The sequence below is a fragment of the Labrus bergylta genome, chromosome 16 (assembly GCF_963930695.1).
Source record: "Labrus bergylta chromosome 16, fLabBer1.1, whole genome shotgun sequence".
Classification (NCBI taxonomy): domain Eukaryota; kingdom Metazoa; phylum Chordata; class Actinopteri; order Labriformes; family Labridae; genus Labrus; species Labrus bergylta.
The window spans coordinates 16,557,976-16,574,512 of NC_089210.1; the positions used below are offsets into that span (position 1 = coordinate 16,557,976).

General features: G+C 42.4%; 2 protein-coding genes across 6 annotated transcripts; one reads left to right on the top strand and one right to left on the bottom strand.

Annotated features, from left to right (window-relative positions):
* Positions 1-2,611: 2,611 nt before the first annotated feature.
* On the top strand, positions 2,612-11,196 carry eps8l1a (EPS8 signaling adaptor L1a). Of its 4 annotated transcripts, none has more exons than XM_065965141.1 (15): positions 2,614-2,791; positions 3,032-3,090; positions 3,472-3,589; positions 3,703-3,761; positions 4,253-4,388; positions 6,427-6,515; positions 6,614-6,688; positions 6,757-6,905; positions 6,994-7,203; positions 7,501-7,609; positions 7,711-7,851; positions 7,953-8,091; positions 9,063-9,225; positions 9,782-9,914; positions 10,701-11,196. In XM_065965141.1, the coding sequence occupies exons 3-15, from the start codon at positions 3,472-3,474 to the stop codon at positions 10,770-10,772; spliced, it is 1,593 nt and encodes a 530-aa protein (XP_065821213.1). In that variant the 5' UTR covers positions 2,614-2,791; positions 3,032-3,090; the 3' UTR covers positions 10,773-11,196. The 4 variants fall into 4 exon arrangements, with proteins under 4 accessions (XP_020508899.2, XP_065821213.1, XP_065821215.1 ...); XM_065965143.1 differs by having other exon boundaries at positions 3,062-3,090; XM_020653243.3 differs by lacking the exon at positions 3,032-3,090 and having other exon boundaries at positions 2,612-2,791.
* A 2-nt stretch (positions 11,197-11,198) lies between these two features.
* nme4 (NME/NM23 nucleoside diphosphate kinase 4) lies at positions 11,199-15,607 on the bottom strand. 2 transcript variants are annotated; one of them, XM_065965145.1, is made up of 5 exons: positions 15,351-15,607; positions 14,406-14,536; positions 14,234-14,335; positions 13,243-13,355; positions 11,199-13,135 (listed from the first exon to the last, which is right to left on the bottom strand). In XM_065965145.1, exons 1-5 carry the CDS (start codon positions 15,481-15,483, stop codon positions 13,015-13,017), a joined length of 600 nt encoding a protein of 199 aa, XP_065821217.1. In that variant the 5' UTR covers positions 15,484-15,607; the 3' UTR covers positions 11,199-13,014. The 2 variants fall into 2 exon arrangements, with proteins under 2 accessions (XP_065821217.1, XP_065821218.1); XM_065965146.1 differs by lacking the exon at positions 15,351-15,607 and adding an exon at positions 15,262-15,311.
* Between the last annotated feature and the right edge of the window lie 930 nt (positions 15,608-16,537).

Below are 16,537 nucleotides of genomic sequence, written 5' to 3' on the forward strand. Positions count from 1 at the left end.
TCTTTCATTCATGTCAAAAAAACAGATGTTAAAAAATGACATTCTGGACAGTGGAGGAATCATCTGAACAAAGAGAGAGAGAGGAAAGATATGAGAATGAAAGTTATTCGCTGCTGAACAGCAGTAAACGATGCAGGGATTTAAACATCTGACATGCATCAACTGCGAGTCACAAAAGCTGCATTGGTGCACAAAGCAATCCTCTGTCATTCACAGCTGAGGGAAACGAATCAGGGATACAGCTGTTGGCTGAACTCGAGGAAAAAGGGTGACTCCTCCTGGTGGAAAATGTGCAGAGATTGAACAAATCCAGTTACAAATTCTGTTTCTACACAAGCTTATGGCTCCTGCTATGTGGGGCACAGGCCACATTTATTCAAGTACTCTTTCAAGTGTGTTTAAAGTTATTTAGGAAATTCTCGAGGTGAACTTTGATCATACTCAGAAAAACTCATGGAGGGAGATAAACAAGAAATATCTGCTGAGGGAGTTTGCCAGTTTTATGACTCGGACATCTTGATGGATACAAAGACACACATGACATGATGCATGATCCCCCCCTCCCCAAATGTTTATAATAACCCAAATACGAATTAAAGAAATCCCTAGGTCAAAATAAATTAGTCCTATACCAAGAAAATGTACATAACCCTGTGTGAGGAAAATGTTGAAGTCCCTTCCCTGTTTCCCGCTGTGTGTGTGTGTCACTGGAACAGCCTGCTGTATGTTTGGGTGCAGATTATAAACGTCCTTCTTCAAGTCAAAGCTCGGAATGAATGCAAATGTTGTGGCCGGACAGTAAATCCCACGCTAATGACGGCGATCAGCTGAAAAGCTCCGAGGCTGAGCTGAAAGCTTAAAGTTATGTGAAACTTATTATGTAATAAAGCGATAAATGCAAAACTCACTCTTCATTAGATTAGTTTTCATTTTCCTTTCAGCAGATTGCTTCACTCGTTCAGCTACTGCAGCGCTCCGGCTGAGGGCATCTATGCAGGCAGTGGTGATTCTGGTGTTTGTTGAGGCCCCACACAAACATTCACAAGGGGCTCCTGCAGCCAGAGGTGCTGCTTGTCCTCTTTCTTTTTTCACTTCCAGACAGATAATTCCACCTTCTCTTCCTCCTCTTCCTCCTCCTCTTCCTCCTCCTCCTCCTCTTCCTCCTCCTCCTCCTCGTCCTCCTCTTCCTCCTCCTCCTCCTCCTCTTCCTCCTCCTCCTTCTCCTTCTCCTCCTTCTCCTCCTTCTCCTTCTCCTCCTCCTCTTACTGCTCCTCCTCCTCCTTCTCCTCCTCCTTCTCCTTCTCCTTCTCCTTCTCCTCCTCCTCCTCCTTCTCCACCTTCTTCTCCTACTCCTCTTACTGCTCCTCCTCCTTCTACTTCTCCTTCTCCTTCTCCTTCTCCTCCTCCTCCTTCTCCTCCTTCTCCTCCTCCTTCTCCTCCTCCTCCTTCTCCTCCTCCTCTTCCTCTTCCTCCTCCTCTTCCTCCTCTTTAGCCTCCTCCTCGTCCTCCTCCTCTGTAACAGTCGAGTCAAACCAGCTGGTGTCGCTCTTCACTAACATTCTTTCTAATGCTTCACCTCGACCTGCTTTATTGTCGTTTGTTGAACGACCTTTACAACTGAGTCAAACTGTCCTTACACACAAAAAGCAGAAATGCTGCTCAGTCTTTTCTGAGTCATAAATGATTGAAAACAAGAATTTCAATACAACAGCAACTTAAAAGCTTAAAGAACAGCTGACTAGACGTTTTGAGTGAACCGATCAGTGAGAAACAGCCAACAGAAATAATATATATTATAACCAATGTGTACTTTTACTGCAGGTAACACCTACACATTCACACCATGATGGCAGATGTTGCTATGTAGTGAGTCCATCAGAAGTAACTCATCCATTCATACACAGTCAACGAAGTAGTGAGAATAATGTGTCTTGCCCAAGGACACATCAGACATGTGGCAGCAGGAGCTGGGGATCAAACCCTCAACTTTCCAGTTGAGAGACGATGACTCTACCACTGATCCACAGCCACCTCACTTCTCACTCTGTCTTTAAACAGTGATCAACTTTTTTCAGTGATCTTCATTCTTAAAAAAAGTCTTAAATGTGAAAGTTATATACCTCTAAATACATTTCCTGTGCTGTCTATGTCCCCATGTTTACCTAAATCAGTAATCTACTGTCAAACCAGTTCATCAAAGTCTTTAACCATGTTATCTATGAGACCGATTTAAAGTTTATCTCATGTATCAGAGAAGGATCATTTCCCTGATTTCTAAAGCTACCTAAAAAGCAGGAATCTGTGAGAAAGCGGGCTCCATGATTTGATATTAAGGGACGTGTGAGTGATGTCATCAGTTCTTCTAAAGACCTCTTTGACCTCAAAGCCTTATCTCGACTTCCTCATTATAATCTCAAGTGAAACCTGATGTCATTGGATTTATGGAGGCTGCTGGTTTAAAGGGAGACTGCATTACATTCCTGGAGTAGCACCTGTTGTAGATCACACTTTAGGCCTCAGGCAGGCGATGGAAGAGATGCCTGTGATAAGTGAGAGAGGCGAATTAGAGTGTGTGTGTGTGTGTGTGTGTGTGTGTGTGTGTGTGTGTCAGAGACAGAAAGCAGCCCAGATTAAGTGCAAAAGGAAAGTCGGACTCGTTTTTCTGCATATCTCAGGAAGGTGGGACGTCCTCGTGCACACACAGCTAAGCTCAGAGCACGAACGGATGAGCACGAGGATTGTTTCTTTGGATTCTAAGTCTCTGGATTTAAACTCTCGATCTGCACCGAAGGTACTGTGATCCATCTACACTTTATGTGTTATCTTAATGCAAACAGAGTGTGTGTTTTGAGGGTGTGTATGTGTGTGTTTTTGACAGGTTCAGCCTGTTAATAAAAGAGAGGTGCTTTGTGTCAGTAATGTGTTACTAAAGGGAAACTTCTGAAACAGAATATTTGATTTTTAAACATTGCATGAAGATTTTTCTTTGCACAATCTGCATTTAATATGAATGCGTTAATGTTTTGATAAGTGAATGCAGTATTTTCTTCTTCGTTGGAAGACGAGGATCGACAGCAGAAAGGGCGGAAGGTAAAGAAACAGATGTTTGTCATGATCTCTTCTTTTTTTATTTTTAACAGGTTGAGTGTGTTTGGAGGAGTTTTGGAGGTTGTGTCAGCTGCATACCATGCACTCTGTGTCAGTGGTTTTTCTTGTCGTGTGTAGCTGCATGCGAGTGTGCAGACCGAATGTTCAGCATTCCTACAATGAGTCGGAGGAATGTTGCAATTTATCGAGCACTCATCCATCATTTTTAAGACCTTCAGATGAAATCAAGACGAGCTGTCGTCTTCATTAATTAACATCTTTCACACACTAAAGTTTCTAAATTTGAAACAGAAAAAGGTCACATGTGATCTTCTTATAGGAGCAATGTTTGATATGAATCATCGTTGATTTCACTCACAACAGATGTCTGCCAAACCTCCTCCGGTGGTCAGAAGAAATCCCTCAGGCGTCCGAGTCATGATGCCTCCAGGAGAGCAGCTTCCTTCAGGTGCACTGCCCGTCTACAGAGACACAGGCAAAGGTAGATCATCTGTCTGCTGTGTGAAAGTGTGAGCATGTGCTTAAAGTACTAGCTTGTTGCTTTTCTATAAATCTTAAGTTTTTCTCTCACTGTTTTGTTCTTCCTCCACTCAGAGAACAGTGACACTGCAGAGCCTGAACATACATCTCTACTGAATGCCGAGAGAGAAGTGGTATGTGATCTAAAAATTAGTTCAAGTATTCTTTTTTTGATGTGTGCAAACTGGGAGTTGAGCCTACAAATAGTAAGTCAAATGAGATGTCATCCTGCATGAAGAAGCTTAAAGACAGCATGTATGGAAAGCCCTCAGTGCATTTATCAGATTTCAAAAGTCAATTTCCTGCACTAGGAAAACATTTGACTTGTTAACTAGTAAGGTAAATAAACACTCATTATAGTAACAAGAGTACATTTATGCCCTTAGTTCACTTTAAAGATTCATAAAGTCTGATCCACTGTATCTGAGAATGCGAGGGAATACAGATTTTTTGGAGGGAAGTAGTAAGATTAATTTCCCATATAATTTCTAAACCCATTCCTCTGAGTCCCAAATTCTGCATCTTGGGCCTACAGCCTAAGTATTCATGTATTCCCCCGAAACACGATCTTAAAATCGTGTTTCGGGGGTCAATGGTTCAAACTAACAGTCGGTGTGTTCATCAGGAGATTCTGAACCACTGCTTCGACGATGTGGAGCGATTCATGGCTCGTTTGCAGCAGGCGGCTGAGGCACAGACTGTTCTCAACCAACGGAGGAAGAAGGGAAGCAGGAAGAGCAAAAAGAAAAATGGACAAGCTGGTGAGAGCTGCTCTTCAATTCTGTCAACTAACCTCTGCGTCTCAGATAATAAAACAACCCTCAGGCATCAGTTTAATTTACTACCCTCTTAAGTCACTAAGGACAAAAATGTCCACTTCCAAAAAACTGCAATAAAAATAGAACAGATTGATATTTTTTCTACTTTTTTCTGCATAAATCTCTTAAACAACTTCAGCCCTGCTCAAAACTACCAAACATTCAATATTTTTTTAGGAATGTAACCCTTTAAATGCCATTATTCTGGCATTTAAAGGGTTAAATTCCTAAAAACATTTGCCCAAATGGACAAAAATGGCCATAATGATGCATACGGGTTACACTGCCTGCTGAAACTCTGCTGCTGGCCTCAAATAGACGTAAAGTGGTCAGATGAAAAGTGTAAGATGGTTTTGGATGTGGATGTCCGGTAGATCAGCTGAAGGTCGAGGAGGAGAGATGCTTGATGGTGACAGAGATTGGTGGATGACGGATGCTCCTGGCAGGCTGGAGATGAAAAACAGTCGCAGGAACGTGGAGACTACTTACTACAGGAGCGTCGTTGTAAATGTTGGCAGCCAGGCTTCCAAAAGTGGCGTCGAGTAATTCAGAAGATTCTTGGGCCACTGTAACTTTTAGTTCATGCTTGAAAAGGGTCTTATAGTACACAATTTACTATGAGAGTTAAAATTTCCTTCCACCGATGGCACCAAAAGTCAAGAATAATTAGCAAATTTTTCAAATATTCACCAATGGCGTCTGAAACGCTCACAGTTGCTCTCTAAGTTGACCTGAATTCAAACAAGCTTCCCTCACGCTGCCTTCATGTGTACCTTAGGAATATCAGATTTACTAGTGAAGAGCATGAAATCACCTCTAATGTCGTACCGACGAGTGGGGAATTTGATGATACCAGAGCTGCCGCGTTGTGACATTTTAGGGCAACAAAAAAGGCTGAAAGCTTGGAGTGCGTGTCGTCATTATGATTGCATAACTGGGAAGTAAGATATATCTGATAAGCACCTGAAGGCAGCATATACACCTGGCATGCAGTCAAAACATTCATACCCTTATTAATTAGCAGTTAGCGCCTGTTAAAGTACAAATAAGATTTTAGAACATTTTTCTGTTGAACTGTGACATCAAGAAGGCTTTTTTTTTGACACAGTGTTGTTTTAATCATGGATGGTTATTCCCTGATCTGCTGAGGCTTGAAAATATTTGTTTCTATCTTTGCTCTTCGTTAGCATGACCAGGGTGTGTCTCGATCAATGGCTATGTGTGCAGAGACCATGGGCATGTCCGGGGGGGCAAGGGTGGAATGGGCCCCCTTTAAAATCTGATTGGTTACCCCTGGTGCCAACCCCCAAAAATCCTAAACTGTGATTGGCCTTTTGACCTTTTGGAGGCAGGACTTGTGTTAAAACCGGCTATTCAGGCCGCACTTCTTTTTGTCGTTGCAACAAGCAGTTTTATTTAAACATCGTTGTGCAAATTTATTGCTTAAGACAAACTCTGTGAGACACACAAACACACACACACACACACACACACACACAGGAGCAGTACTCGGATGAGTCAGTACCCGTTGACCCACCCCAGACAAATAAAAGTCTGGACACACCCCTGACTGTGACAGGAGTGACCCAAAGTAAAACTAAAGGCATGAATGTATGAATGTGTTAATACTGAAATAGAAGAAAAGCTCGTTATTAGTCACTTTCTCTGTTTTGTATTTCTTAGAAACATGCTAGAACAAGCACCCCACACCTCCACTTGAAGACTGTTTAACAGAACTCTTCTTGATCATTTCAATATCCTTTAATTCCTCTGTTCGGAAAGTGTTCCAACATGTTGTTAAAAGTTCTTAGTTTGACATTCTTGAAGACTTTTCAGACACACATAACAAACAAAACAGATGAGTTCACGTTTGTAAACTGAATGTATAAAAGCAACATTAGTCGTTGTGTAGTTATGGATCTTGGTTCTGTCCTGTTGACTCGTTTGGGATGTAGCTTTGATGGTTCTCGTCTGTGTGCAGATGATCTGCTGACCTTGAAAGCTTGCCCTCCACCCGAGGAGGATTTTGTGGACATCTTTCAGAAAATCAAGTACTCCCTCAGTCTGCTGGTGAGATTACACTAGTCCTGCTGAAACACTACATGACATCTGAAATGTATAAGAACATTTTAAATGTTGATGTGAATGCACTTATCTGGTTCATTCAGGACCGTCTCAAGTCCTCCATCACGCAGCCGGACGCACCAGAACTTCTGCACCACATCTTTGTGCCTCTGAGATTGGTGAGTGTTTGTGTTGAGTCATTATGTGCTCCTCAGTCTCTGTGTGATACTGACTCTGTACTACACAGCTGGTGAACACCACTGGAGGACCAGCGTTAGCAGCCACAGTGCTCAGCCCTGCCATGACGAGCGCCGCCGTCTCCACGCTCCAGGAGCATCTGACTGAAGAGGAGAGGGGGCTGTGGACTTCTTTCGGGCTCAACTGGACTTCCCCCTGGTCTGTGTGTTCATGCACAGAAGTGTAATTCTTGGTTTCAGAGTTTCTTGTGTTTCTCTGACAGATCCTTTCACCCTTTTTTCCCAAGTTCGCACCTCGGTGTGTCTGTTCCTCCATACACACCTGTCTTCCTGGACGGGTGGCGGCCGCAGGCTTATGACTCAACAGGCCAGCTCCTGGAAGATCCCATCGAGTCTCAACACAAACAGGATGCTCACAGCGAACGAAGGGCGGCACAGACTCTGCAGGAACAAGCTCAACAGAATGTGGAGAGTCGTGGACAAAGCACTGATGATGGGTGAGTCTGCAGAGAAGGAAAAACAAAGACAAATCTCCCTTAAAAACAGATTAAATATCAAGGAGCTTCTTGGATAATTTACGGTTAAATTCAATTTAAAAAGTGTCACTGAAAAATGCACATTTGTGATTTTATAGAAGGAATGACAACACAGGAGAAATTCTTAAAAGCGGCAATTAATGGTCGTTTAAATGAGTCATTACTGGTAAAGATTACTGGTCTCTGACTCGGATTTGTTTAATCGATTTCAGTTATCTAACATGCTGCACATGTTCTTCTTTGTCATTGCTTTTCCAGAGAAGATACCATGGTTCCACACGTAGGTGAAAGACTCTACTGCTGCAGTTACGACTTTGTGGCGAGAAACAGCAGTGAGCTCTCTGTGCTTCAAGGAGAGACACTCGAGGTACCTGAACACACCGACAGTGACCCGCCTGTAAAAGATGACATCATGCTTAGAAGGCCGCTCTGATTTGTGAGTCACCTCCTTTTTTTTGTCTTCTTCAGGTAATCGAGTCGTCAAAGCGATGGTGGAAATGTCAGAATCGTTTTGACCAGATTGGATTTGTTCCCTTTAACATCCTGGAGCCTCTGTCTGCTCTGAACAACACGGGGAGGGACAACCAGGTGGTCCGCAGAGAGTCCAAGGTGAACTACAGACACAGCACACACACATACAAGGTTTTGTCTTGGTCTCGCTTTTTTTTCATGCAGTCTTACAGTTCGTATACGTTCCTGCTCCTCCACAGAAGAGGCCCCTTTCCCATCCGACAAAGTTCTTCTCTTACGCTCCAGGGAGTCCGGATGGGAACGGTCCCATGAGCCCGCTGCGACCACAGAGCATGCTCTTACCATCGACAACACTGCAGGGAGAAGACGGCGACCGAGGTTAGAAATCAGCGATAGAGTATCATCACTGAAGAGCAGCTTGGTAGAAAAATCAAATTTTTATCTCAGCACTTCCACTCAACCTGCAACATGTCAGACATGAATAAATAACAAAGGTCAAAGTTTGAGGAAGATGCTGAATCAAGCCCAAAAATAAATATTTCCAGGTGGTTTTTTTAACCAACATGTTAATGCATCTGTGTATGAAGACCGCAGGGTTGCCAAATGTGTTTGTGTCAATGTCAGATTTCAGAAAATCAAATATTCCAGTTTAAATCTGGTGAGTAAAATCTGGTGGGTAAATGGTTGATAGTTTACCCTAAGATAGTGATTAAGGGAGGTAGGTGAGAAGGTAACAGGAAGCAGGCAGGGTCCAGGAAGAAGGTACCAAAACTTAAAAAAAAAAAACCCCACAGAAAACGATAATAACGCAGAGTACTGAGGATGAGCTGGAGACTAACTAAGGGAACAGTCCTGTCTGTACAGGATGAAGCTGATGAGGGAAGTGCAGACAGGTGAGAAGAAAAAGAAGAATCAACTGGTGTGTAGATGGAGGCAAAGTCAGGGGGCACCTGGTGGAGACATAGAGAATTGCAGCAGATTTTAGGACGTGGGAAAAAGTGACAGGGGAAAAAGAAAGAAAACAGTGCTCACTTAAGTGCTGCTAAGTACGGAAGCCCTAAATGAACATGCATCAACACATTTCATTTAAATCAGGTTTTACGTGATGAAAACTTTATTTGAGATCTCCAGGAATTAACATGGCATCATGAGAAAACCAGAGTTGTTATCCTGACATTAAGAGGTTAAAAGTAGGTCGAGGTCTCAAGAAAACAAACAGAATTTACTCGTTATCTTGGAAGAACTGATTCAGGGCGCGCTCACACGAGGCCCAGTTGTCCCGTGCCGTGCTTAGGCATGATTGATTGTCAATGCAGCATGTGAAGTGAAGTGTCGTATTCTGTTTGCAGTCAATGTCGTGAACGATGAGCTCCTCCAGCGATTGGCTGGGAGAAAAGGCTCGACTCGTCCACCGGTGGCCCCCCGCACAGCTGACACCTCGACCCCCCTGAACTACCACTCACCTGCAGCGGAGGTGGAGGTGTGGCTTAACGCAAAGGGCTTCAGTCAGCAGTGAGTGTGCAGCTCCTGAAATCCGATTCAGAACAAGGGGGGGGGGGGGGGGGGGTCTTTAGTCTGCTTTTAAATCACTTGTGAGAAAGTTACTCACATCATGCTGTATTTCTATTTAACAAACTTTCATATTTTACTAAATGAAAGCATCCAGGATAAAGTTAAACCAGGAAATCTTCTGCCTTCAGTGAGCTTTAGGACTGAAGAACAAGAAGAAAGGGAAATCAATCTCCTCAGTGATGGAGTTATACATGCAGCAGATGCAGCCTGCAGAGTCAGTGCTTGATTTCTTTAAGGCTCAGTAGCGCCCTCTATTGTCAAAATATCCTCCTTACAATTGTTTATGTATGACAGCTGAACTGAGAACTGATTTGAGTTACTGAAAACAGTGTGCTAAAGGGACATGAAGGCGAATAGTTCAAAAACTTAACCAACTTAAAGTTTAGATATCCGTTACTACGCTTTGCACAGCTGGATTATTCTGTTTGAAAATTAAAAAAATAAGTTGTTTTTTTTGCTCCCACACTGAGTTTGTATCTCTTTCCTCCTCTCTCAGGACCGTTCAGAGTCTGGGCATCTTAACCGGAGCTCAGCTGTACTCCCTGAATAAGGAGGAGCTCCGCACGGTGGCACCGGAGGAAGGTGTTCGAGTTTACAGCCAGATCATGGTCCAGAAGGCCCTACTTGAGGTTTGTCCTGGCCTGTGTGTGTGTTTGTTGGCCTATGTATATGAGAGAGAGAGAGAGAGAGAGAGACAGAGAGAGAGAGAGAGAGAGAGAGAGAGAGAGAGAGAGAGACAGAGAGAGAGAGAGAGAGAGAGAGAGAGAGAGAGAGAGAGAGAGAGACAGAGAGATAGAGAGAGAGAGAGAGAGAGAGAGAGAGAGAGAGAGGATATGCTTTGGTTTTTGTGTTTACAGTCTGTTATTTGCTTGGCCTGTGACGCCCCTGCGTCATTTGTCACATTTACTGACCTACATTGACAAACGATTATTTACTTCTCAAAAAGCACGTTAGCTCCCGGAGCTACTTAAAGATTTTATATGCGATTTTTCACATTTAAATGTAATAGAAATCAAGTATATCCTCTGAAAATAACTCTGTGAGTCATGACTGTCTACAATGGGTGTAACACCCAAGTCCCACTGTCTGTGATGTTTTCAGAGTTTTCTGAGTCCTATCTTCAGTTTGTTTACATCGCCCGGACGGCCAGCTGACTCCTCCCCTCACGTATAAAAGTTGTTTAATTGAGGGACTAGAGAAAAGAAGAATAACATACTGTACTCACTGCTTAACTGCGTTTCTAGATCACGCTCATTTCAGGTAAATTTACATGCAGTGTGAAGATACGAGCATAATAACGATGGCTAGCATTAGCATGCTAACACAACAATGCAGCATGAGTTGTTATGTAATCGCCTTTAATGCAGAGATATGTTTGATTTTTAAATGACTCTGTGTTGTGCGTCCCTCCTCAGGATGTGCGTAAAGCCACAGAACTGGAGACGGTGATGGAGAAGCAAAAGATGAAGATTGCCCTGAAGTCGTGATCAGAGGGTGACGTAATGCGGAGGAGCTCCCAAACAGCCACTGATGTAGACATCGACATCAAAGATCAGTGGAGATAGTTGAAGTATTTCATACACAGCTCATACTCCAGGGAGTGATGCTGCAGAGGGACTTTACTCTTCTCGATCTCCACCATGCATCAGAAACATCACCAAAACGAGCCATGTTCAAATCGAAGCTCGCTCATTTATAGTCTCTCACATTGTGAATTTATTTTTAGACATTGCGGCTTTTAAACTCACCAGTGTTCATAATATTGTTTTTGCAATAAAAATGAATGCAATCAACAAACGTAATCACCTCCTGCTGATTAGTTTGATGTGTTCAAAATGGACTGAAACAGCTTTTTAGCGATATTTAAAATATAAACAAATGTGCATTCTAATAAAAATGATAAAGACTCAACAGACCAGTCAGACTTTTTATTGAGTCAAAGTTTGAATGCTTTTACATCAGCCTGTATTTAAACAGTATTGTTGTTGTTGTAGTTTTTTGCATCCAGATGAAGACAAAAAAACCATCAAACTTTCATGATTACACACTTTCATTACCGACTCTGTGAAGTTAAAGGCAGGGTTGGTAATTTTCTCCAGATCCACGTTTTAAGATTTTGGTTGAAATTGTCTTTAGGTCCTGACAGAAATTAATAACTCATGTTCTCTGAAACAGGAATGAAGAAAATCCGTCATCTGTAGCAGTTTGTAAGACTGTAAAAACTTCAACCAATATCTACCACGAGGGTACCAATCTAATGAACCAATCACAGGCCTCCCTGTCTCCCTGCTCGTTCTCTAACCCTTGCGTGCACGAGCCCACACTCAAAGCGATGAGCTGAGGACCGCCCCCTCACATGTAAGTGAGGGGGTGTGGCTTTTGAGGGAGCACAGAGGGGAGGGGGTGGGTGCAGACGGAGCACTGAGGGAATGCTACTTTCAAAATCATGCTAGTTTTTTAAAATGACCAACCTTGCCTTTAAATTGATTTCTGACTGTATTTTTCATTGTTATAATATATCACAACGACAAACTAGTAATAAAGCATTTTGTGCGTTTTTATTTTTATTACTCTGAGATATTTGAGGACAATTCAAGATAAATATTCACTCTGTTTTAAAACAACACAACAAATAATTTGTTGACTAAATCAACATCAAGTAGCATATTAAATATCATTCTTTTACAGCTTTGCCTAAATATATTATATAATGGTGCGTTCCATTTAACTTGGATCTCGGAGCTGGGAATGGCGTCCCACCCGAATTAACCGTGTTCCAGTTGCGAGCTGGCAACAAGTCGGACAAGCAACATGGACGCCTCCAGGAGTACGTTTGTTTTGTTATCTATATCAGGCAATAACAACTATACGGGATAGATTAAAAAGTATATAGTGACAGCTTAAACGTTACTGCTGATGCACGTAGCAGCCATGTTGGATTTTAACTTTCCAGGACAGAATATCAACTTCGGGGGGGGGGGGGGGTGTCTGATGACGTATCAGACCGGCAACTTGGAATTTCCCACTTCCGAGATGAAAGTGAACGCACCATAAACATCAAGATCTCCAGAAATGGAGCTAAATAAAATGTGTGGATGTATGTTTTGTGTTTTGTGTAGTCTTTTTTCAATGTCTTGACTTTATTCTCTCTAAAATGAAAACTTCATCTTTGTTTTCTGGAGCTGTGTATGATCAGTTTTTACACTTTTTCAGATTGCATAATGACAATTAACTCACTTTCTCTTAATAATCAGGAAGACCTAAACTTGGTTTTCATGCGATGTAAAGTCACTTTAAACTGAATGACTGTTTGGTGTATCAAGAACACTGCACATCTGGATGACTGTTAAGTAGAACACCCCGTTGAATCATCCGTTTAGGCTCCACAGGTGCAGACATGTGGATACATTTTTTTTTATAAATTACTGCACACATTTAATCCTGAGACTAAAGGCGAGCTGATCCTAACGTGGCTGTTCACTGAGACATTTTGAAGTGTATGTTATCAGAAGTTTCAAATTGAGTAAAATAGACTCTCATTTATTTCCACATAAAATCTTTTTCTTTCTAGTGTCGGCACATTTTCTGAGGTAAAGATCTCGATGGGAACACTGACTTTGATTCGTCTTTTATCCATCACTATAGTGTCACATACAGAAACAGCGCTCTGAGCAGCGGGAGAAGAGGTAGAGTCACTGAGTCTCACTGCTGATCGTCTGTCAGCGACCTTCACAGCTCACAGGTGAAGCTCTGGTCGCAGCAGTCCCAGTTCACCAGCTCTTTCCCCGTAAACCACAGCTGGATCTCCCTCTGCGCCCCCTCCAGGGAATCACTGGCATGAACCACATTCCTGTAAATGATCAACACACCTCATTAGTTATCTCTAAATTCCCCACACAAGGTTTTTTCTTTAATCCTGAAACATGACACATAAAAGATCAAATAATGACCAGTTACCTGCTCACGTGAAAGCTGAAATCTCCTCTGACTGTGCCGGCCTGGGCCTCTGCAGGGTTAGTATGTCCCACCATGACACGGGACGCCTGCACCACTTTGTGCCCTTCCCACACCTACACAAGAAAGATTGAAAATGTCTCTGTTACTATGGGAATCCTGGCAGAGACAAGCTGTGATTGGACATACATAATTTATTTATTTTGTTTTTAGAAACCTAAGTTGTCTCTGATTTTTAAATCACTTTCTTAATATATGTAAAGGTTCATATTTATCGGACTGTTTGTCTTCATTGATGAAAAAGTTGCCCTGTGCAGTGATAGAGAAATTTGAGGATGCATCGTGATGCTTTGAGATGCATCGCGATATCGAATCATTGAGAGGACAATCGTGATCGAATCATGAAATCAGTGAAGATGCACAGCCCTACAAAACAGCAGCATAATAACAAACAACAATTACATCAATCAATAAAGTAGGAACATTCAGCAGTAAAACATGAGCATACACCATAGGGCATACAAAGGTCATAAGAGCCTTAATTCTAGTTTCTTCCTTTTTCTTAAAATCTTCTGCACTGAATCAGCGCCCCAGTTGAAGTTTATTTTGTTACCCTGAAGCTCAGACCGAGATGAAGGAGCAAAAACATGAAAGCTCTTCTTCCAAAGTCAGATTGTGGAAGTCCATGAGACTGACGGCTGCAGCCTATGATAGATTTAGGTAATGAACATAAATAAGAAGGCAGATCGTGTAGTACGGCCTTATGATGTTTCATCCTTCAGTTGCATGAAGAAGACAAAACCAACTTGTGATCCAACAAAAGGACAAAACATGTAAAGTTTATGTAGATTTACAGGATTGGACCTTTAAAAAAAACAAAACAGCGCACTCGGTTTATGTCTAACAATCATATCCTTAAACATACCTGTCAAACAAATGCAAAGATATAGAGCAGACAGGATGTCCAATACAGAGAATGCAGAAAATCCCTCACCATGGCAACCACGGGTCCTGATGACATGTATTCCAGGAGCCTGGGAAAGAAGGGTTTTGACCTCAGCTGGCAGTAGTGCTGGGTCAGGAGATCCTCCGGCACCTAAACAACAGAGACAGTTAAAATCAGAGAACAGACACATCACGCCGGCTTCATTTCACACGCCTCTCACCTTCAACATTTTCAGGCCAACCAGCTTGAATCCTCGCTGCTCAAACCGCTGGATGATTTGTCCAACGAGACGGCGATGAACTCCATCTGGTTTCACAGCTATGAGAGTCCGCTCCCTCACATCTGGAACACCTGATGGGATGAACAGTAAAGAACTCTTAGACTCACTCCTGTTGTTTTTGCTTCTCACAAAGTGCTCATGTTAAAGACATTAAAGTACAAATATTGACAAAAAGACTCAAACACACTGTTCTCCAGTTTGAGACTCAAACTCAAATGAACTTCCTCATCTGAGAGGAAGTATACATTTTCTTTGGGTTAGTTGGTTAGTTGTAGTTGCACACAGAATGGCAGCTTGGTCCCTCACTAGAAGATAATGAATGACAGCGTGCACACAATTACATGTGACCCACCACGAGAGGAACCCAATCTACTGGCATTTCATTTTCTAACTGTCTTGGATTGTAAAAAAAAAAAAAAAGCGACTCGGTAACAGGAAAGATGGAAGTTTCATTCTGTTTTGACTTTTGCGCACGTTTATATTTTGTTGTTGTTTTTTACGCACACCACAGCTCGCCGCTCCTGACACCCACATCACCTCCACTATCTTCTGTGGCTCTAACCTAGTTCTAGTTCATGACCCCGACAGTTTGGCAAACACATTTGTTTTCTCAAACAGCCCCGAAACGTTTGGAACAAATAAATGTTGCGCATACGAATCAAAGTCTCATTTCTCTCCGTGCCAATAATCTTTCACAGGAACGTCTTTTTAAAAATCTAATTACTGAAATGTTTCTCAGCAACACATTAGATTATCTAGTCGATGTTTTGTTTTTTTTAAAAGGAGATTCGCTTACTTTTACTCCTTCATGAAAAGGGAAAATCGTACAAGAAGTTCCTGAAAGACGAGAGAAGGTGCAAAAGTCAAACAGATAAAGTGACTTACTTGATTTGCTCCTGCGCCCTGAAGCAGCAGCAGCAGCAGCAGCAGCAGGGAAACCAGACAGCACACCTTTAGTGGTTTCCTGCTCCCTGAAACTAAACTGTTGTACAACTCTCCTAAAAATGCACCGCTGCATCGTGGTCTTGTTTCATGAGCCTCTGGAGAGACAATCAAACCTTTTCGATCTCTGCTCACGAGTCGTCCACACGTCTGTCTGTCCGTTTGTCCCGGTCACCTCCCTGAATGTCGCTCACACTGAACTTAACTCCACTGATGCCAGACGTGTCTGCGGTTTCTCTTCTTATCTACTCAAACATCGACATGTTTATTCCAACAACGACAGAAGTCTTCCACATGCACTCCTCAAAGATTGGGCTGTATAATTCGATTTTAAAGTCACAAAAAGTGGCTTCTCAGCACCTGAAGAAATACACTTTTTACTGACTTGCAGAAAACAGCTAACACATGACAAGGCCTGAAGAAGTTCTGTGAGATTGAAACATTGCTTTTACAGTTAAAGTTGATGAGAGCTTTTAGGGGTACTGTGCAGAACCTTTGGTGATTCTTGCCTTCAGTTTGATTTTGGAACCGGCACCTGTGAAAGTTTTCCCTTCACCTTGTTTTGACTTCAGCAAAACACTTAACCCACTCTTCAGTTTCAAGAACACATCTTTTCATTAAGATCTTAGACACATCCAGAAGTTGAAGCCTATTATCTGGCAATAATGTCCATGACCCTATTCCTAATGTAATTAAGGTTTATCAACACACTGTTGGGCACATGAACTTCCCATCCATCGCTCTGTTGTGTGATATCGAAGAACCACCTGTAGCTTAAGGTCCAATCGGTGAGATGTGTAGAGAGTGAAATGATAAAGAGAGCTTACTATATGATCAGACATTAAGGAAACATGTTGAAGTGCTGGCTTCTCTGACAACAATGTAGCAGCCAGTATGTCCTCCTTCTAACTTTAGATTCTGGTCCTGAATGCTCTGGATTTGTTTGGGCCTGATAATGTAGGAGGTTTTAAGGCTATACCTCCACACGGCCGTTTTGGACGCCCCTCGGTTTGCCAGATTTGAGAGCAGTTATCAGGTCAACAGGTGTTGCAGTGATGGAAGCGGGCAAGAGAAGTGGTTCAGATAGAAGTGATTGTACCCGACCTAAAAAGCCTCTGCATGTTTCTAAT

Excerpts from the sequence above, each read along its gene's own strand:
- nme4 (XM_065965145.1), bottom strand. The coding sequence starts at position 15,483 with ATGCAGCGGTGCATTTTTAGGAGAGTTGTACAACAGTTTAGTTTCAGG. Across the intron at positions 14,336-14,405 it reads TTGGCCTGAAAATGTTGAAG|GTGCCGGAGGATCTCCTGAC; the intron begins GTGAGAGGCGTG and ends TCTGTTGTTTAG. Across the intron at positions 13,136-13,242 it reads TTCAGCTTTCACGTGAGCAG|GAATGTGGTTCATGCCAGTG; the intron begins GTAACTGGTCAT and ends GATCATTTACAG.
- eps8l1a (XM_020653243.3), top strand. The coding sequence starts at position 2,726 with ATGAGCACGAGGATTGTTTCTTTGGATTCTAAGTCTCTGGATTTAAAC. Across the intron at positions 7,610-7,710 it reads TTCAAGGAGAGACACTCGAG|GTAATCGAGTCGTCAAAGCG; the intron begins GTACCTGAACAC and ends TGTCTTCTTCAG. Across the intron at positions 7,852-7,952 it reads TGGTCCGCAGAGAGTCCAAG|AAGAGGCCCCTTTCCCATCC; the intron begins GTGAACTACAGA and ends GCTCCTCCACAG.